Source organism: Archocentrus centrarchus, chromosome 21 (assembly GCF_007364275.1).
Source record: "Archocentrus centrarchus isolate MPI-CPG fArcCen1 chromosome 21, fArcCen1, whole genome shotgun sequence".
NCBI lineage: Eukaryota > Metazoa > Chordata > Actinopteri > Cichliformes > Cichlidae > Archocentrus > Archocentrus centrarchus.
Window position 1 is genome coordinate 3489609 of NC_044366.1, and position 21890 is coordinate 3511498.

Genomic DNA, 21890 nt, shown 5'->3' on the forward strand with positions numbered 1-21890 from the left:
AACAACGATTTTTTTTTTTTTACCTTCAGTGGCTTTCTGAATTTGAATCTTCACACAGGATTAGTGTGAATTTGAATTTTCGGATCAGTGAAGACGGGCTAATTATTCTCTCTGGCTCTCAGTGTTAAATCATTGTTTTTCAGTTTAAACTCTTCTTATAGAGAACAAACAGTGTTGTGTTTTAATCAGATCACCACAAACTACAACATATGACACACTGGTTCAGCACAGCAGGTCTGTGGCGACAGCAGGGTAGTAGGTGGAGGGGGAACAGCGGGAGTCAAAAATGCATCCTTGCCCGACAGTCCCTTAATCTTATTTCAGCAGGCAAAATCCTGCAGCCCTGAAAATGATTTTCTTTTTAAAACCTGAACAGATTTCAGTTAGCGTGAATGCTGCTTGGATCCCTGTTGCTGGAAAGCTGGTGACACCTAAGAAACAGCAGAGCGTGCCTGAACATCAGGTTAATCCAGGTCCTCCTGACGTAACATCAGAATTTACAGATAAATCTAAATGTGGAAATGAAATTGCTGCAAGGTATTTATGTATTTATGTACTCTATAGAGGTGACTCTACATAAAAACAAGAAAAAACAGCATCTCAGAACATTTGTTGTTGTTATTGTTGTTTTTTAGGAAGAAATATTAAATAATTCTCAGCTCTGCTTCTCGTAATGTTACCACTGCAGCAGCTGCACCGTGCGGCGTTGAAGGCTGACTTGGACCGACTTCCATCTCAAAGTAGATTGATTACTCCTGTCGACTAAAGAGAGCACGCAGATTGATTTGTGTCTTTATTATAATACAAGCAGAGCGGTTTTTCAGCACTGCTATATTCCACTCCATTCCTGCTCAATGAGATATGATCTCTGCAGTCCTACAGATGGCCGACAAATAAAAGATGAAAGAGATCGGAGTAGAGATTCTTCCACGGCGGGTCACCAAATGATTTTCTGAACATGACGGTGGCTTTCACGGTCATCAGAATCAGACTTTAAAACATTTTAAACACCAAATGGGGAAATGTCTTTTGGAAAAATGCTGCTCATCTCTCTGGCAGAGCAGAGAGTGCAGCATATTTTCAGGAATACAAAGGGAAAATGCTCAGTATGTTTCACTTTGTTTATTCATTTTATCCCACCCCCCTTGAGCTTTCTTTGGAAATTGTGGAATAGAGAATGGCTTGAAGGGTAATCAGAAATGCAGGGCCAGTTTCAAACTACTGCAGGTCTGACAGGAATACTCGAACGGGATCTGGAGGAGTGTCCCCGGAGGATGTTGAGGTTTCAGTGAGTGAAAGCAGGGTTGTGATTAGAGCATGATGCGCCCGTGTCTCCACGGTTTGAGCTTAATTTGGAGTTTGCACTGCGCTCAAACGCTGTGCCCCAAATCTGTTCAAAACTGGAAGCAACAAACAAAAACAGCCCAACGAGAAAATCTGCTCTCTGCTTGTAAAGTTGAACTGGCAGTTTGATTAGCTTTGCACAGAGCAGATATTACACACAATGTGCCATAACATTAAAACTACTGGCAGATAACAGTCATCACCTTCTGACAGTGCATCTTACTGTCACATGTAACGCCCACCTAACATAAACACAACCCCCCAACCACAGATCAAGACAAGAAAACTCCCAAGGAAACAGCAGCATCCTCCCCCAGTGATCAGTGCACCATACCAGCCCCCCCCCCCCCCCCCCCCCCCCCCACACACACACACACACACACACACACACGCACACACGCACACACACACGTTCTTTATGCTTTAGTTTCAAATGTTTTCCACATTCATGCCGCTCTGAATCATCTACGTCTGAAACCAAGAACAAACAACAATCTGCACTTTAAAAACTGAAATAGTGGCTACAGCTTTCTCATGATTTTTTTTTTTTTGGGGTGGGGGGTCGTTCCTCTCGAAAGCACTGAGGCACATGAGCTGTATCCCCCACCCTTTGCCTGTAGTCTGGTAGATGTCAGAGTGTGTGAGACTTATTACATCTCACAATCCCTAAAAAGCTGAGTAATTCAGCAACAGTCAAACGTAGATATGAACTATTGATCTTTGTCTGGCGCAGGCATTAGAGATATGAGCCCTAATACCACCGCCTGTCTTTCTGTCTGCGCGGCTCCTGCATGTGGGCTTCCATAAAGTTCAGCCTCCAACCACAGAAGAAAACCTCGCTCTCTCATAAGCCCCGCGGTGAGCTCAATACAGCGCCGGGTTCACAGGTGTCATTTCTCCGCTAAGTACTCCAAACACCCGACGCAATTGCATCCTTGCCCTGCGTGTATTTAACAACCCACGGCGAGCTTTTGCGAGCTCAATCCTCCTTTTATTGACCATTTAAGCTCCTCGCTTGAGGCCAGCTAAAAGGCTCCCTTATAACAAAAACAACGGGATTCTGCAGCTAGACAGACCGTGGCCGGTGTTTAGTGCATGATAACAAGTAGAGGTGGCGCGGTGTTACTCATCCGCCAATAAAGAAGATGAATGTGCAGCACCACGGACAGCTCCTCTGTGCAGGTTTCAGCACATGCATGAGGAGGACTCTGTAAAACCTGCTCACATCATTCATTGACTTACATTCTTATTATAAGCTTTTTCTTTCTTTTAATATTTTATTTTTTAACTTGGGTCCAGCAAATGCCTCCCCCCACCTACTCGGGGAACCATCACAAGACCACTTGAACACCCTCCTCCTCCTCCTCCTTCCCCTCCTCTTCCTCTCCGTCTTGGGCTATATCCTCCAAAATACCAGCATCGCTGAGAGTAGAAGGAGAGAGACCAGACACACCGGAGAAGTGGCAGGCTGGTAAAATGTGAGCACACTCCGTCTTTCTCGGTTCAGCAAACGAGCGTGTCCGAAACTCTCCTCCCTTTTCCCGGAGGGGCTTGATGTGAACGCACAGGGCTGCGTTGGCTTCTCGTCACACGCTCGCCAAGACCTCGCAGATATTCAATCGTGACGGATTCGTCCCTCCGCTCCACCACTCCTGTTTAAGATTCCGCAGTTGACAAGACGGCGCCTCTCCCTCCCCGTTTCTCTCCTCACACTTATTCTGCACCGAAAAGCGGATCCGGTCCGGTTTTCTTTAGGATTCGACCAAGTTTTCCCTTCCGAGGAGTTTTACAATGACAGCTACCAAGGAGCAGCCGAATCAGAGACCGAATCAACCGCAGCAGGATGAGGTGGGCAACTGGCTTTTTCTTTTCACTTCCACTTTACCCTTGTGCATTATGTTAAACTCTACAGGATAACCTCTTCTGCAGCCTGTTATAGCTTTAGGGTTTGATCTGCTTAAAGGCCAGCTGCTGTGGCCACATACACTAAGTGAAATGTGTAAAAACCCAGTGGCCGCTCGGCTTCTCCTCTCCAGCGGTGCCAGTTTTCTGTGCAGATGATGAGGCTGTGGCTCCAGTGAGAAGGAGCTCATTCAAGTTGGGGGGGCTGCACGTAGCAGGATTGAAACAATCGTGTCGTCGTCAGCTGTGCGCGGAGTTCATTGTCAGCTGTCAGGACTGGGTCAGAGAAATCTTGAACGCCGTGGGCACATGCATTGTCAGTGAAGGGGGAGAGCTTGAGAGAGGAGCACTGCGCAGCTCGGGCGCATTGTAATTCAGCCGTTGCCTCCTGTCAGCTGCCCCCGACACCTTGAAAGAGAACAGTCCTGGAAAAAATCACTTTATGAAGGTGGAAAAAATGTGCAATGTGCTCATTTTTCTACCCGCGAGACGCACAGTCTCTCTGCCTGAGGGATGTGATCATTAGCTTCTTGGAGAGGAGGGGTTAAACGTTCTCGGTTTGGCACCTTTACACAGGTGGCGTTGCGCACTGCAATGCTTTTTTTTTTTTTTTGCCCCCCCCCCCCCCAGAGAAATAAGATCAGGACTGGCGTGTGCAACTTGACAACCACGCACGTGTGTTTGCGCCAAACCGCTGCCGCTCTATCATCATCGGTTAATGTTATCAGTTTTCCCTTGAAGCACATGTAACCGCAGCCCGTGCGGTTTTCAATTAAAACAAATTAATAATCCTATGAATGATGCACATTTCATCTGTTTCCCCGAGGGCCTTCCTCTGAGAGGTCCAAATATATCCTGGGTGCTCTTAATTGAATTCTGCAGTGTAGCTCTATTATTCTAAGAAATCAAAACCTCGGCCTCATAATTGAGTTTCTGTGCCTGAAATATTAGAAGGCCTCATGAGATGTGGTGGAACTCTGATGGCTCAGTGGACACTGCTCAGCAGGGTTCTCGGGCCAATTCAAAGCCACGTTGTTGATTTTATGTGTGAGCAGTGTTCACTGATTCAATCAGAGATGATATTGTACCATACGATCACAGCTGCCAGAAGCTGTTAATGGAGCCTGCAGGCATCCCGGGTGTTTGCTGCTTTTATGAAGGCATTTCCTGCTTGTTTAAATGTATTCAGCAATCTAGTGTTGGCTTCAAAGCAGTAGCTTGAAAATCTAAGAGTGGAAGGATCCCAAAGTCAGACGATGGAGGTATTTGTGAGCAAATGTCAGTACACCAAGTGTGCACACTTGGTGAGCTTTTTGAGCACTCTGTGTTGGGAGCTATTGCATAAGATTTGTGCAGCAGGCCAGCGTCACGTTTGCAAGCATTGGAGGTGAGAGCAGTGCCTCAGCTGAGCCAAAGCTATTACTGTCCCAGGCTCTGTCAACCCACAGTGAGTATGTATAGCGCTTTGGTAGGCTCTTAACAGGGTTACTTTCCATCAAAGTTGCATGAAGATGCTGAGGGAATTACAAAAGGGGAAAACACGGAGGTGTCTTTAAATAATGGGTGAAGGAGAAAACTGAGCCCTGAGCTGTTTTATAAATGCAGAGTGGAGGACCAGTAATTCTCTTTTCATACTCTGCTTCTTTACCACAGCTAAGTCCATTGTTGTTGCATTAAAAGCTTTTTTGTGTGTTTGTTTGTGGTTTTGTCACTCTGGCAAAAAAAAAAAAAAACTCCCCACACAAATAACACTGGTGGGAACTGTGTGACGCAAATCCATAACTCTCCAGCTTTTATTTGCTTTTTTAAAATATATCTATTATTTTGTCCAGAAGAACGGCAGTCAGCTTGTTTTTTTTCCCATTTGCAACAATTTGCAGCAATTTGCAACAGTCACAAAAAAACCCTCAATAACCAGAATCCTAACTCTTCTCTTAAATGTCCATCTGTGCAAAAAGCCAAATAAAAGTTTCAAAATTCAAACATATAAAAAAAATGAATTGATGAATGATGGCCAAAGGCTGCGCACATCGTCTCATTCTTCACGTCTGTGTTACAGAAGCTGCAAATGTGTTGATGTTTTGTCGTTTCCAAGGACAAATCATCACTTTCAAGGTTTCTGACAGATTTTCCTTTCACCTACAATATGCTGGCCATGAAATACAAGCTATATAAAAGCTGATGTTATGGAGTTTTTGTCTTTGGAATCTATGAATTTCCTCAAATGTCTGACATCATGTTGTTAGTAAGAAGAGAGCAGATTTCTGTTGCATGCACCTTATCTGTGCTTGAGGTTAAGGTGTCATTTAGCATTATGGTTAATGTAGCAGTCCGCTTTGTAAAAAGGAGAATGAATGCATGGGAAAAAATCTCATTTTGTATTTTTCTTTTAAGGAAAATGGGCTACGGCTACATTTTAGGCACGTTCAGACTACAGGACCTTTTCATTGCCCTGGTAACTGTTGGAGGCAGCCCCCTCATTTCTGTGTCCACACAGCTGAAACTACGGACAACTGTAGTGCTTCGAACTCAATTTTTTAAGCTCCTTTGGAGTAATTACTTTCACAGCATGAGTGACATCAGTATACTGTGACTGGTCCAAAATTAGCTATGCATACAGCAGCCCTTAGCATTTCCTTTAACACTGGAACAAAACAGTGAAATGAATCAAGCGCAGATTTTATGTAATGAAGAAAATGCACACAATGTAAACGGGATTTTTGACTCGTCAGAGGGAAAATATAGTGAAAGTATTAGTTTGTAGTTCCTTTCAGCTTGTAAATAGGAACCAAAGTTACAGTGAAGCAACACAAAGAGAGAATGAAGAAGCTAAAACAGAATTACAGAAAAATAAAACATGAGGTGATATTGAATTATCAGCTGCTGGCTGGCTGAGTTCCTATTAGCAGCTAGAAATAAGAAAAAAAGTAAGTCTGGGAGGTGGAAGCTCCTGAGGGATGCTCCTGGTGGGTCTTTGTCCCCATCAGAACTAAAGTGGCTTTTGGTGCTGATTGGATCTGCAAGCCATTACATGCATTCTTATGCTGACTGTTAGCAAAAGGTTAAACGAAGCAGATGACTGGGATCTGAGGCGGCTCTGTGGTGCGGTCTGGATCCAGTGGACTGGGCTTCTTGTTTCAGAGACTGGCAGCTTAGCTGAACTGGAAATGGTTCGTGCTCTGCTGCTTATGTTTCATCCTAGACTGGTGTTGTTCAGGTGCACAGGGTAAGCTGATTATAATGACTGTATAAATAAATGTTTCAGTTATTGATCTTGTTAGTCATAAAAAGCCGTACAGGCGGAGCAGCTTAACTATTTTTGTTTTGCTTTAAAGAGAATACAGTCAGCCAACTGTGAATGGGAGCAGTGGAACAGTGTTGGCAGTGAAACCACACAGTGTGGCCAATCCCTCTTTAGTTTCACTGCAATCTTAGAACAAACTGACTCATTTGACATTGGCTGATCTCAAGCTGCGCTGCCTCCTTTAGCCACACTCATAATACAAGCTGACTGAGAGGTTGACCTCTCGTTGCGACCCTGTGGCCGGCCCGGGCTCTGTGCAGTCAGCGGGGTGTATAGACTCAGCACCTGGCCAGACAGAGTGTTCCCCTCGGCTTTGTTAATGGAGCCGTTGCTGTCTGTGACTGGGACTAAAGGCGAATGTTAGGAGAAAAGGATGCCTCTCCGATTGTGATTAAGAGGTGTGCTCGCACACGCTGTGATCCGGTGGCCCAGGAAGCTGTAATTCACACTAATGGAGAAAATGTCCTGGACACTGCTGCTGCTGCTTCAGTGGCCTCAGAGAGTTATAGAGAAGGAGAAGGAAGAAAAGGAAACTCGTGAGCAAAGATGAACCAAGAGCAAGAAATGTAAAGGAGAGGGGGGAGGCGAGAGGACAGGTCCAATTGTGTAAATGATAAACTGATGTAAAGAGGATCAGGGGGAAGAGGATGATGTGGAGGACACAACGAAGCGAGAAGATGTGTTAACATGTCATTATTTCAACTTAAAAAATAACCCGTGTGAGCATTAATATGAGGACTTCTTTAATAGCAAAGACAATGTGAGCCGCTCATAATGATGAACTTACAGAAAAATATTGAATTAAAAAAATAAGCTTAACAAATTCTGATGTGGCGATGAGTTCAGTTGATCTGCTATCCAACAGGCAAAAAATCTCATTCAACACAAAATCATATCCATCCTTTATATGAATGATGTGAAGCACTTTGCTCACTGATGTTATTTAGTAAAGTTGTATTGTGGCAGCATATTAATGAACTTATATCAGAGGGTGTCAACTTGTACCAGTTTGGTGCAGAGACATGCACAAGCTATTCTTTTTACACGAGTGTCTTTGTTTTGTTCTCGTTTTGATTCCACTCTGACCTGCTGGTTAGTTAGAACTGTAGTTTAATTATGATATGTCCCTTCGCTCTGAAAGCTGTGGCCATATGTGATGAGCTCGGAGCGACGTTGCCATAAAACCCATGCATCATGGCACTGATGGCTGGGTGTGCATCTTTGAGACATGAGTGGCTTTGATTAAGTGCAGTAGAATAAAAACAAACAAGTCAAAGACTCAACTAATGGTTTTCTTCCTTGGGATGATGTTCCGATCTGCAGCACCAACATTTAATGAAAACTCACACGTTCACATTTTGTCTTCAGATCCTGGAACTTTCTGTCACCTGACCAAAAACAAACACTTTGTTTTTAACCTGACAGCCTCACCGTGAAGCTGTTCCACGCGTATCTGAAGGAGTAACAGTTAGCTTCTAATGTGTGAATTCACTACATCCTGCTGGCACATACAGTACATGCATGAGATACACTGTGTCCATCTCACAGTACAACAACTGTTTCAGCATGAAAACACTGAACTTGCATCATTTTGTACAGAGAAGCAGAAAAAACATGTGAGTGGACGGAGACTTCAATCATTTCTTAATTAGAAACGTTTTATAAAAAACTGAGAATTTACAAGATGTTGGCATTGGATTTATTAAAAAAATATTATGTGGGACAAAATTCTTGGTTACTGTTAAATGCTCAGTTTGGATATTCTTAATTTTTACCGTCTTTGTGGGAAGTTAATGACTTTAAATCAATTCAACAAAAGGAAAGAGGGCATAAGAAAATTAGAATATTAGGAGAAGGGATTGCAAGCTGCTGTTTTATCCATCCATCCATCCATCCATCCATCCGCTGTTATATAAAGATTATTCTTAATATGATTTAAATTCAGGATGTGATTTTGTATGAATCTGCACGTTTTTCTGCACTCGTCTCTTTCTGGATCCTGAACTAGTGCACAGAGCGGTGCCTGGGTTTTGCATCACATTTTTCCATCTTATGGACTGCATTTGTATTCAGTGCATGCCGTTCAATCTCAAATCGAACGGACAGAGAGGAAGAGCTGCTATTTTTTGAACATTGCATAATCAGAAGCACTGCAAAGTGTCCCAGCCTGGGCGATGACTTACACTCGCCACCTTCCTGTCATAAGCTTCTCTCTGTATCCCGAGGCAACCGGTGCCCTGAATTAGCTGAAGCTGACACATGTTCTATCCTCGAAAGGATTAAAAGGCAATTACAAAGTTTGAGTCATCAGTTGTGACACAGACAAGGGGACAGGCTGCAGTCAAACCTGCAATAGCAGGTATTAGGAAGTGGGAACAGTCAGGCCTTCTACCTGTGTGTGCGATAACAGGGTAGCTTGTGAGTGCATGGGTAGGTGTGGGTAAAGCGCACATCTCAGCCGCCACTGATTCACCTTCACAGATATTTTGTTAATGCGTACCTTCATGTAGATGTGTGTTTTTCCTTCACTGGCTCCAAAACAGCCTTAAAATTTTAAAGTCACCTCAGGCGACTTTCTCTAATTGAGATGCAGTAAATTTGCCTGAGCTGCTCAAACTGGAATTGTTTGCCGGGCATGCGGACTGCTCTCGCCTCAGAGCGAACCACAGGATTGTCTTCTGAACAAGAGAGGCAACAAAAGAAGCAATTACAACAACAAATGTCCTGAGAGACACAAACGCCCTCATGCAAACCCTCTCTTTCTTGTGTATTCTTTCCAGGTTAAAACATCCTGGTATGATGGTATAAAATTGCACTGATGGTGAGCAGATGTTAGCTGATTTTTTTAGGAAGGAATATTGTTTACATTATTACGACTAGCCAAAGCCCGCCCTATGGGCACTTTTTGCCAGGCTTGCAGGACTTGTTCGCTTTGCTCATGTATGAAAACACAGACATAGATGTTTTCATCTTCATTATATCCCTGTATACAGTCAGATGACAAAAATAGCTGTTCATAAGCCCAGACAAATCAATCACACATACATATAATTCTTCTTCTTTGGAAGCTTCATATTCACTGTATAAGACAAAGTAATCAATTACAGGCAGAATTAGCATCACTGTTATTTACAGACATGCATGACAACACATTCCAGTTAAAACTTTAGCAAAATATATTTACAAACATCAGTGCACACATAAAACTGCTCCACATAATTTATATAATTTGTGAGGATTTGAGTGTTTGAGTGAATGATATAAATTAGATGTTGATAATCTTGGTACCGTAGGCAGTTTATACAGTATGTTTCATCCATATTAACATGTCCAGGAGGAGTTGGGGAACAGCCATATGCTACGATGATTATAGTGGGATGAAGGAGACAAATACCTGTGTCTGTGTATGTAGAGCAGAATTAGTCAATCAGATATAATTTAATTAAAAACAAAGACTTTTTTTTAACAGAGACAGATTTAAACAAATATATAAACAATATTTTAATGCAATTTTTGTATAGCTATTTGTAAATGTTATCTCAGTCTGTCTGTCTTTTCTGTGGTGAGCTGCTTTTGTCTGGAGGCTCCCCCTGCAGTCAGCGATGTAGCCCTTTATTCAGCGTCTTAGTCAGCTGGCTCAGTGCGATAAGAAATGGACTCCAGAGCAGAGGTCAAGAGTCCCTTTCACTCTTTCATAAGCAAGAATTTTTTGTTTGCTTCATTTCAACAGCATTTGACTCGGTTACCATCTCTGATGGTGGCCTTCTGTTTGGTTTGGAGTAATGCATGTTTGGACACCGGGGGGGCTGTGGCACAGGAATGATTCAGCCATGTTGCACAGGAAAGGCGGGTCCTGCAACCAAGTAATAAATGAAGACAGAGTGGCATTTTTGAACTTGCCCCTGTCACATTAAGCGCCTTGAGGCAACTGTTTGTTGTGATTTGGTGCTATATAAATAAAACTGAACTGAATTGAACACAAGCCTGGAGACCAGTCGCTGACCATCTGGCAACCACCGGTCGTTAGGGAAAAATGTGGATTCCCCGACCAGCTGGTGAGTGGTTGATGGTGGTCGCTGTAAAACTGATTACTAAAGTCTCATACATGCAGGTCTACAGACTGGTTGTAACCAGTACCTTATAACCACTGCTCACTAGGGAAAAGTATATATATATATATATATATATATATATATATATATATATAGCGCGATGGGTTGGCGAGTGGTTGCTGGTTGTTGCTAGTGTTAAACTGATTGCAACAAAATATACCGTGCTGCAGAGATAAGGTCCTTGCAATTGCTTTGGTTGCTAGCAGGCTGCTGCAGTCACCAGTAGTTTGAGAGTGTTTGCAGACGAGTCGGTGTGTTCCATGCAAACTACTCGCTGAGTGGAAGTGAAACACTGAAATGTGTGACGCATATCAGAAATGGAGACTGTTTGCCTTCAAAGTAAAACTGTTGACTTTTGAAATGTGTGGGTTTCAGCTGTGAGGCACAGCTTTTACCTCGAAGGTGAATGTTTGCAGTTTCGGGTGTTCGTGGCACTCTTGTCAAGCTGTGGTGAAAATGTGAAGAGTGTTACGAGTGTTTGCAGACATGTTGGCATCTTTTGTATAAACTACCAACAACTGTGGCAACCTGCAACCAAAGTGATCACAACAAGGTTCTTTGTGACTGACTTCACCTGGTGAAGGGGATCACCAACCAGCCTCAGGCCTTAGGGCACGTAGCTGGTGGGTCGTGGTTCAGAGATTTGCTTGCATGACTTATTGGAAAGCCGCAGTAGGAGCAACTTTCAATTTTGGTTCCTTCAGCTAAGACATCAAAAATAGATGATGAGCCAGTGGCTGTTAAATGTTTAAATGTTTGCTGGGTCATTCTGAAGTGAAGCACGGCTGTTAGCGGGACATCAGCTTTCTGTTTAATGTTGTCATGTCTGAGAGCAGTGCTCACCAGTGCAGGAAGTCTTTGTAGCACCTTGGACCTGGGTCTCTGTGGATGCTGTCAAATGCTGTTAAACATTCCAGAAGTTTCTCTTTAACTCTGAACTACGGAAATTAATTTTAGATTCCTTCCTGGATATTGTTCTCATTAATATTGACCGGCTGGCTCCTGCCGGGCTTTTCCTCAGCACTAGTTCATCAGCCCAACTCAGATGAAGTGCAGGAGTGTTTCTGTCAACAAGGTTTCTGCACTTCCAGGACTCATAGTAAGCACTGAGGGCAGGCACGGATCGATTTCACTCTCCGGGGTAGATAATCAAAGCCTCATCTGAAAGGGCAGCGATATTGATAGCACTCTGCTGATACATAGATAGACCGCTGCATCTATTTATCGACTCCCCACTGTATGTCCACTGAACGTGGGTGAGAGGAAAGTGTACCTGTACAGTATGAAGTGTAGCAAACACCATGAGCAGGTGGAAGGTGTCACTTATTTTAAGTCTTAATGGTAAAAGAATGTTTCCAGTTTGTTTTAACCTGCTGCATTTGTTGCTACTGAGTCATGCTAACTTTACTGTGAAAAGGCTGATCTCTGCAGCTGTTCTACAGAACAACAGATATCTGACCAAGAAGTTCAAGCTTCCTGCAGCATTCCCAAAAAAAGCAGTGCTGGTTGATAAAAGTTCAAACCTGCAGCTGTGCTGATTCTTCTGCCTGGCTCTAAATTTATTCCTCTGTTCATGTTTTAATCGAGAGGAGTCCATTAAGTTTTTAGGGATGGCTAATTAATCAAATTTTATTATCAGAAATGATTTTGCTACAAACCTGATCCTTTATCTTGTGTTATTATAAATCAAGTGCACTGCCCTAAAGAACAAAACAAACTCACTCAGTATTATCATGTGTGCATTACTGACACATTATCACAGTTATAATCAAATCCGCCCCCTCAGCCGAAACTGACGTTTACCACAATCGAAGCCACAAAGAGCAGCCTTAAGGCTTTGCTTGGCTTACGTAAAAACACATATCTGTTCCTCCTTTCTGCACCGGCTCCGACGCCAACACAAACTGTAAACACAGCGAACCCTTAAACACAGAGCGTGCTGTGTTAATTCATTGAACCGTCTCTACACAGACTTCACAACTAAATCTTCTCAGCCTGCTAAAATGCACAGCAGTGCTGTAAATCCATTCTCTGCCATAGATTCCTGTCGAGGAATCGTGTACTAACCTTCATAGCGAGCTACAGTAAGTCACAAACATTTTTTTTTTTTCCTGTCAACCTTGGAGTTTTCACAGCTCACTTACTCAGACAGACATCTGTTACACTCTGTTTCGGTTTGTTTTTCAAGCTGCCATTTCATGATTCAAGATGTCACCGACATCCAAAGATGCAATTAACTGCAGGCGCGTCACGCAGTCGCCTTTGAAGTTAAACAGTGTTGTTCAAGGCTGGGAACTCGCTTGCTGTTCATAAACTCTATATGGAGCATCAAAACCAACAATGTTTGTGCTACACTGGCAATTGTGTGTGTGTGTGTGTGTGTGTGTGTGTGTGTGTCTCCAGAGTCTGACACATATTTTTCCTATTAAAACCACATCAGTATGCTTCACTGTTGCACTGGTGATGTGTTGATTCATTATGATTAACATGGGCACTATAGCTCACCGTGCTGCTGCTGTAAATATGAGACCATTAAATGAGGATTAATCTGCAGCTAAACATAGCCCCCCCACCCCCCCACCCCCCCCACCCCCACCCCCACCACAGTGCACTGCTCACACCAGTTTGGGCAAAACTAGCCAAAAACTACAGCTGTTCTAGGAAACAGCTGAGCCTGAGCGGACACCCTGTGGGACAGATGATAGCAATGATGATGGTGGGGTTTTTTTTGGGGGGGGGGGGGTTGTTGACAGTTACAAACATTTGGATCTTTGTGCGCCACCACTGTGTGATAAAGGAAACAAAATGCTCCAGTGCCAGCTGAAGTAACCAATACTAGTTACACTGATCACTGCTGCAATCGATTTTTCAGTTTCTGTTGCTATTTTACAAAATCAGTAGTTTGGTGTCTATGCTGGATGCACAGGTTGTTTCATGCCTAGTTGGTCATGTGTGGATGCTTGAAGTGATTCCTTGTCACAGGTAACACAGTGGCTAAGTGCTCGGTAAATGCTATAAAGGAGAGTGTTTAAGCCAAATGGCTGCCTTTTCCTAAACCTAACCAAGTAGCTTATTGCACAAAAGTGAAAAGAGCATCTCGCCCTATGACAGCTGGGATAAGCTCCAACCGCAATTGGATAAGTGGTTAAGAAAGTGGATGGATGGGGGAAAAAAAAAAAGCTAAACTAAGTGCAAACGCTGCTGGAGTCTATTAAAGCATTACACTGTGAGACAGGGCTACACTTTGGACAGGTTGGCAGGGCTCTAACAGACAGGCAGACAATCATTCACACCTACAGATAATTTAGAATCATTGGATAATCTAACAAGCGTGTGTGTGTGTGTGTGTGTGTGCTGTGAAGGGGCCAGAGGCTCAGGGAGCTCCATGCAAGGGCCTGTCAAAGAGACTGAGATCCCCATGGCCTCATCCACTTGGGACTATCTAAATAAGGGGCTCAGTGCCCAGCCCTGTGATAGTTGGTAAAGCACGGTGTTCAAAAATACAAATATGTGATTGTGCTTATGGTAATTTTGCTCAAAATGCAGCATTATAAATGCAGTGCTGGCCATCAGATTCAAACCCAGGACCTTCATGCTGTGAAGTGACAGTGCTAACCACTGCACCACTGTGCCCTCCTTAAGTTAAATATCAAAAGCTAATGTTTCAGTGTAAGTGGGTAAAAATCAGAAATAGACTTTTCAGCTTTTTAAAGACATATGTTTATACTTTTCTTTAAAAAAGCGACCGTGTGTGTGAGAGTCAACTGTGACCGCTTCCTTTCTGCAGCACAGACTGAGGTGATGTAAAGTGGAGAACCACTAAAGAAAGAGGCTGGAGTGAATAGTCAGGATATTCATGCTGTGAGACTGACAAGACATTTCACGTTGCATCCTTGACTCCTGCTACTAGACAGCCTTCTTTTTTTTTAACATCCACTTCTGTTGTTTTCATTTCCAGACTTTGTAACAACTTCACTCACATCACAGATGTGTAGCAGTAACAACCCAAAGTGTATTTCTATTTTCCTTGCTATGCATTTTGGGGTCACAGCACTGTCAAAATGCAGGTGGCCTATCATTAGCCCACCATGATGTCACCAACTGATTTGCGATCATTTGAAGTATCAATTTCAGCATTAATTTTAGTGTCCCCACATTTGGTTTTTGCTTCAGAAGTGTCCACATTTGTACGAGAGGGTGCTAAATTATCAGCTAATGCTAACAAGTGATACCAGCACAATCAAAAGGTCATTTTCAATTAATCCAATTAGCTGACGAGATCCACAGACAGCTAAGTTTGCTGCAGACATGTTTATTTCTGCTGTAAAGTTGTAGATTTTAACATGGAAGTCTGCAGGCACTCACTCACTTTTAAAGGCAGCCTCAAGTGGCCATTAGAGGAACTGCACTCCTCATCCATTTTTAGCCTCAGAGGCTTAGTGAGCACTTTCTGAATAGAAACAGTCTGATCAACAAAAATGGTAAGATGAATTGTTTGAGAAGACAGTGGAGGAGAATGGTGTTTACCTTATAGGATGCTGGAGAAATGTTCCACATCCTAAACGGGTCACAGTGCGTCCCACAGAATTAGACTAGCTGTGGCTGTAGAAAAATCAAGGCTCTGCAGCCTCAGTAAGCTCCAGCTCTGAATGAACTTCCACCTTGAAGAGGGTTGCAGAACATGGACTAACATGTTGTTGGTCCACAGGACGACAGACTTGAGTCATTACAGTGAGCTGACCTCCCTGCTCACAGGAAACCCCTAAACAGAAAGGCCCAGAGCTGGTTAGCTGTGACTGAACATTCAAAATAAAAGCATGGGGATTGTCTAAAAGGAACACTAATCACACTCACACTCGTGTCTCAGATGGATCAAAGAAACAAAATAAATCACAAAAAGAACTTGGCAGGCCTGCCTGAGTACTTCATGTGTGGGAAACACTGGTGCAGGTCTCTTGTTAACTCACATTATTTTATCAAGTGATTCAGGCTCAGCTGAGTGGAAAGATTTCCAGGCTTTTCTAGGCTCTATTCTATTTCCATATGGTGGCCAGGATTAGTACGCTATTTATACTTTTATGCATTATGGTTTAATATATATTCAGAGTTTACTGCATTTAGGACAGCGAGTAGTTAACTGTTTCATTAAAAGGCAGCAGAGAGGCTTAGCTCCAGGGTCTGGAAGGATGATGATAACAGTTTAAGCTAATTAAGATCCTAAAACAGTAATAGTCACATTGCACTGCAGGTATTTTCTGTATTTTTATGTTTTTTGCCTTTGTGTGGCAAAGCGGGCCGATGCCCTTTCTGTATTCTGTTGTCAAGACACCGGCCATCATAATCGCCAAGGAGAGAGCCACTGTAAACATCACTGAGGGCGAGATGATCAAATCAGTTGCCGCGGCACACCTCTTCATTCGACTCCCAACTGTGCTGTCCTTCCCTCTCCACCTCTCCATCCCCACTAATTCCCTCTCAACTAGCAATTTTATAGCTCAGTGCCCGCTGAATCCTCCAATGTGACCCTATAGGTATAAAAACTACACAGTGCCACTTTTCAACCACACGAGGAGACAATTTCCTGTCTGCTCCAGACACATTCAGCTCCATGTCGATGAGCTTCTGTTCCTATTGCTGCTCGTGTCAGGCTCTCCTTTCAATTTTTATTTCTCCCGATAAATGAGATTTTGTTTCTGAATTGGGAGGAAATGGTTGGAATCTTATCCACAGCCTGGAGTGTAATTTGCCTGGGAATGTAGTCAGCTGTGTCTAATTGCGTTCAGATTGGAGATCTGACTGCTGGGGACTGACAAAGGCGTTAGTGTCCACCATGTAAATGAAATAAAAATTGCATTTAAATGTGTGCAGAAAATTCAAAGCAAAAGCTGATTAATAGAATTAGCTTTATTGTCCTGTGTCCTTCACGTGCTGTAGGTGGTTTGAGCTTAGGTTTATCCACTATAGCGGTCTAATCCAGATGAATGCATTTCATTAAATCCTCTCCAGCCCTTTGTTTGTCTAATAAAATCAGCCATTGCTCTCTTCTTGTGCATCACTGACTACTGTGATTAGAATTAGCCAGGAAGAACATTAAATGTCTTTAGGCAAAATTCATACAATATAAAAATAGATTGTAAATCTCTAAGCTAATGTGCCCCACACTGGACTGCTCCAGTGTCTAAAGAAAATGACTGTTATTACAGGATGTCAGATATGCCCCTCATAGATTTTATTATAATTCACTTCTGCTATAGTGATTTTATTTCTTACTGTAAGCACAGCAGTGAGGATGTACAGCAGTGTGTGGGACTGTTGTTGACATCATAGCTGCACACAGATGGAGACAGTTTGCATCACTGAAACAAGCACGTGTCTGCTACAGCGTTCTGGTCCCAAACAAGGAAGGAGATTATCAGCAATGCTGCAGAATGTCAGTGAGATTCAATGACTTGTAGCAAGGACAGGTAAAATAACACCTGGTTGATGCTCACTGCTGTCATCCTCACAGCTGGGTTGAAGACACGAGTGAACCATCCTGTCAGTTTTTACCACCATTTCAATCAGGACAGAGATTCTCAGATTACAGAGAGGAAGACGCTGCAACAAGCTTGAAAAGGGAAGACTTTCTAAATAAAAGCTCGGCTGCTTTGCTTCCTGTTTCGACTCCTTATATTGCTGCATCAGCGCTGGTTCTTTCTATGTTTCAGGAGAAGTCAACAGCAAAGCCAATGCGGCTCAGGTGCCTGTATGAATGGTTAGAAATGGACTGTAGTGATATTCCAGTATTCCAGAGTTAAACTAGGCTTAACTCTTAGTGATGCAAAAAATCGGGATGTTTGCCTTAAAGCTGAGGAGGTTTAATTCCAAACAGTTTGAGCAGCTAACAGTGGGAATGGGAGGCCGGAGTCCACTCGCGACCAACCACCAGCTGCACTGTGATGCACAACAAGCAGATTTCTCTGTGCATGGACGGCATTTTCGAATGAAATGATTTCCAGCATCTAAGACTAGAAATGATGATCAGTCTGATGGAGATCTGACTGCTAATTTGTGTTTGGATAATCAAAAAGGGTCCTTGAAATTTTTTTATATGGCAGCCACACATGGAGAGACGATTTCCTCACGGCTCAGGCCCCAGAAGGTTTGAGCGCCCCGGGTTTACAGTATACACGTCAGGCTGACTTTTTAAAAAGTCTAGATTTTAAATTGCACGGGATCCTATCAATTATTAACAGGATCTCAGCTGGTGAGTTATTGTTGTTTACTGCTCATAAAGACAAATGTCAGAGAAAAGCAGTGGCTAATTGCAGTTTACTGTGTGATTTGGCAACAATAGCACACACGCTTAAAATAATAAAAAATACAGTGAGTGATATCTGTTGTGTTCTCTTGGTGTACGCCCACCCACACACACACACACACACACACACACACACACACAGGAAACATTAGTGATTATTTCCTGGTGTTTAATACCTAAAGATGGGCTAAATGTAAATCGAAGCTCAACATCGAGCCTCTTAACCAATCTGCTGATTACATGACATGATTGTAAGTGTGAGCTCCGTGGTGTAGTGGTTAACATGTCTTACACCTGACAGATGCCCAGCTCGAACCCGGCCTCAGGGGATCACAGGCTAGTGTACTGATCCCAGCTCGGATAAGTGGGAAGATTGCGCCGGGAAAAGCAAGCGGTATAAAATCAGTGCCAAATCAACCTGCAGATCCATCTGCTGTGGCAGCTCTTTGGGAATAAAGGAGCAGCTGAAAGGACCAATGCATAACAAGACTGTAAATAGAAAACAAATAATCTGAATCATAATAAAAAACTTGAGTTACAGTGAATACAGTATCAATAAATTTACTTGGACTTCTGCCAACACATGAGATTTGTTTCCATTTACTGGATTAAAAGTGGAAACACCAAAGACTACAAATTGTTGAAATATTGGTTTTGTGGAAAGGATGATGATCAATAAAAGCAAAATTAACAAAGTGTAATGGAAAAGGTCTTCCTTCATGGATGCAGTGAAGGAGGACGTGCAGAGGGTTGCTGTGAAGAAGAACGAAAACCGTCTTCGGTGCAGTGAGCGCTGTCAAGGTTCGTTATCGACAGGATTGAATTATTCAGACTTTCTTAGGTTTGGGAAGACAATGAGTGGAGAACTTGAACTGCCTGAACTCCTGTTTACACAAGCTTAACTACTTTAAAAAGTAGAAGGTTTCTTCCACTTCCTCATTTATGATTTCACTTTGCTTGAGCTGTTTAATTCTTTCATTCAGCTCTGGTGAAGGCCGAGTCAGCTTAGAGCCACACTACTGTAACTGATGATTTGGCTGTATACGCAGAATCATCTCTTTGCATTAGTTCTTGGTGAGCAGAGACTGCTGCATGAATATTACAGAGGAACATGGACAGAACTGTAGTTTCTTTAGTTTAATGTAAGATGTGATGTGATGAGGAAGGAAAGAAGAGGTCGTTGCATGTTGCAGTTTATATTCAAGACAAATTCGGTCTTATTATTGGATCAAAGGCACATTTTGTCATTTGCAGGCCTGTGAGCAGCAGCCTTTGTGTTTGCATGTTTTTAACACGTGTGCGTTAACAACAGATCATTTGCATTAATCATATGCTAATTTCTGAGGCTCATTAGTGTGTGGACTGTAACATTGCTTTTCTCTTAAAAAGCAGCTGGTATTAATTAATACATCGGGACTTGTGTGTTTATATTTATTGACTGGCATTCAGGAAATCATGCAGGCTTTTTAAAATTTTGACCAAGTAATCAATACTATTGAACTCAGCATTTTAAATAGATAGATTTTATATGTAGTTACCCAAACAGCTTCGTTAATTTTTAAGCCTCCATATTTCACCGGTGCACACAGCCTTGGGGGGGAAGAATGTAATCAAAGTGGTGATAATTGTGAGAGTGGGCGATAAACAAAAGATGTTTTTAAGCGTGCTTCAGTTCTGTAGTTTTTGTTTTCCCAGTAACGCACCGTACTGTGGGAACTGTTCACGGTGCTCTTCTAAAGCATCGCCACCAGCACAGGAAATGTTTGCCCAACATTGCATATGAATCATGACGAGTGAACGACTTCCTCTTTAGCACCTTTCTTTCTCTGCCAGGAACTAATTTGACTCTATTGCTTCTGTAATGCTAAACTCAGCACTGAGCTGTGCGACTCATCAACCCAGTATATGTGAAACCGATATAACGGGGACAGTGACTAATTGAGAATTATCTCATACGGACCAAAGGCCAATGGCAGCGTCCTTGAGGGCCGGGCTAATAATGCTGAATACAATACGATGACAGCATTTATAAGCTTGCTGCTTCGTATTAGCTGTCGGATCAATTTGAGATGTTAAGCCTCGGGACCCCAGCGTGGCTTCGGCGGCGGCTGTCAGTGATTCACGAGGCAGGGAGAAATGGTATTTCATGGGCAAACAAAAATAAGCCTGTTCAGATGGCGTTCTGTTCTCCCTCTCGCTCCGACCTGATGTTATTGTTAAAATGGCTCAGCCTTTGCTGAAATGCTGCTTGTCATTTGTCACACTATCGCCAAGGTCAGAGTCCAGGCGAGAGAAAGCTCACAGCTCTATAAATAGCTCGACTCCTCTGACAGAACCGCGTGTGCAGACACACACACACACACACATCTGTGCACAGCAGAGCCCGTAAAAATGAGCTTATTAGCAGGAGTTTGATGAAGACTGCAGGGGTCTTAATCAAACGTCTCAGAGGAAGCATTAGCAGTCTAATATTACGTATTGTCTTATCATCGGGCTCAAAACTGTAATGTTTGAATAATACGTGCAGAGGTGTGTGTGTGTGTGTGTGTGAGCTGCTGGGACACCACCTCTCAGTGCATTGCTGAAAGTTTGAATCCTCACTTATTGCTGAGATGTCAGCAACAGCTGAAAGAATAGCGGACATTTAAACGCAGAGCTGGTAAAACAGCACGATAACCTTTTTTTGTTTGATGCATTAGTATTTTTATCTCCAGCTGAGGGGAAGGAAGGGTGGGAGCAACAGCACGCTTTTATCAAAAGAAAGAAAAAAAGCTGCCTTTGCTCCATGAGGTGTGATCATAAATCTCCATCATCTATTACTCTGCTCGAAGGTTGTTTCCTTGTGGACCTCTGGACTGCTTCCAGAGGAGCTGTTATTTTTCCCTCATACCCCCGTTACTCAGTATAGACCCGGGTGATGAGTTCCTAACCAGCTGAACGTGGGGCAGTGATTATTCTTCTGTGGGTACTGTGGGGAGGCAGTCTGAAAACGTGTTATCTGTAACTCAGCACACACAGCCACAGGTTTGGCAAGTGAAGAACAAATGTATTTTATCTGAATTTAACTTTGACTTCTCTCCCGCTGAGCAAATACGAGCTAACGTTTATTCTTCTGATCTTATGCAATAATCTTTTTTTACATTGATGTATTCTCTCTTTTTTATTCCCATAACTGTTAAAGCTGTTAACTCTTATCATCTCTGAGTTTCGGCATGGATGATTCGATGCTTTCTTCAGAAATTGTATTAAAAAGTGTCTCTCCTGCAGTGCTGACCGCAGGAGAATCAAAATGTGAACAGTTATCTCACATAATTGGACATAGTTAAAAAAAAAAATCAGTGTAGTCCCTTATGAAGTGGGACACCTTCATACAGACAGACATGTTATAAGGCAGAGACAAGGATCTCAAGGAGTCCTACATAAAAATCTATCAGACAATGGCAATAATAGCGACTGAAACACCCCTCATCCAATCCAATCATCTGCTTGATAAAAGCCTAACCAGGAAACATATTAGCCGAGTGCTGCGTGTCATCATCCTCCACCTCACCCTGTCACATCAACCCTCCCCATCCTCGTCTCCTCTTCCCTTTTCTTTGACCAACATCAGCACCCTGCTGGTGAGCTGCACCTCAGCTGGGTGCTGTTATCCTGTCATTGTTAGATATTCTATTTAATTCATGGTTTTTTTTGTTTGTATCAATAGCATGGGAGTGTGTGGATGTGCTGTTTGTGTCAGCACTCAGGAATGAAGCATGAATGTCAAAACTTTCATATTAAAGTTTTAACCCTGCAGAATAAAAAGCATTTTGGTGCAGAATCACCAAAATCTGTTCAGATCAGATTTGACTGTTGATTCTGCACATGCAGGTTTTCCTGTCAGTCGCTTTCTCCACATTCACTTAAGGCTCGGCCTTGTTAGCACAAA

The 21890-nt window shown here is 42.8% G+C and overlaps 1 protein-coding gene across 2 annotated transcripts in view; it reads left to right on the plus strand.

Moving 5' to 3' along the window:
* Nucleotides 1-21890, plus strand: part of dpp10 (dipeptidyl peptidase like 10) — a 255717-nt gene that overhangs the window by 98241 nt on the left and 135586 nt on the right. Inside the window, exon 1 of one of the 2 annotated variants that reach the window (XM_030758247.1) lies at nt 2827-3192. The exons of the other annotated variant lie outside the window; for it this stretch is intronic. Coding sequence (XP_030614107.1) covers nt 3136-3192 — 57 coding nt within the window. The 5' untranslated portion in view covers nt 2827-3135. Of the gene's footprint in view, nt 1-2826; nt 3193-21890 lie in introns of those variants that run through there. 2 annotated transcript variants of the gene reach the window in all.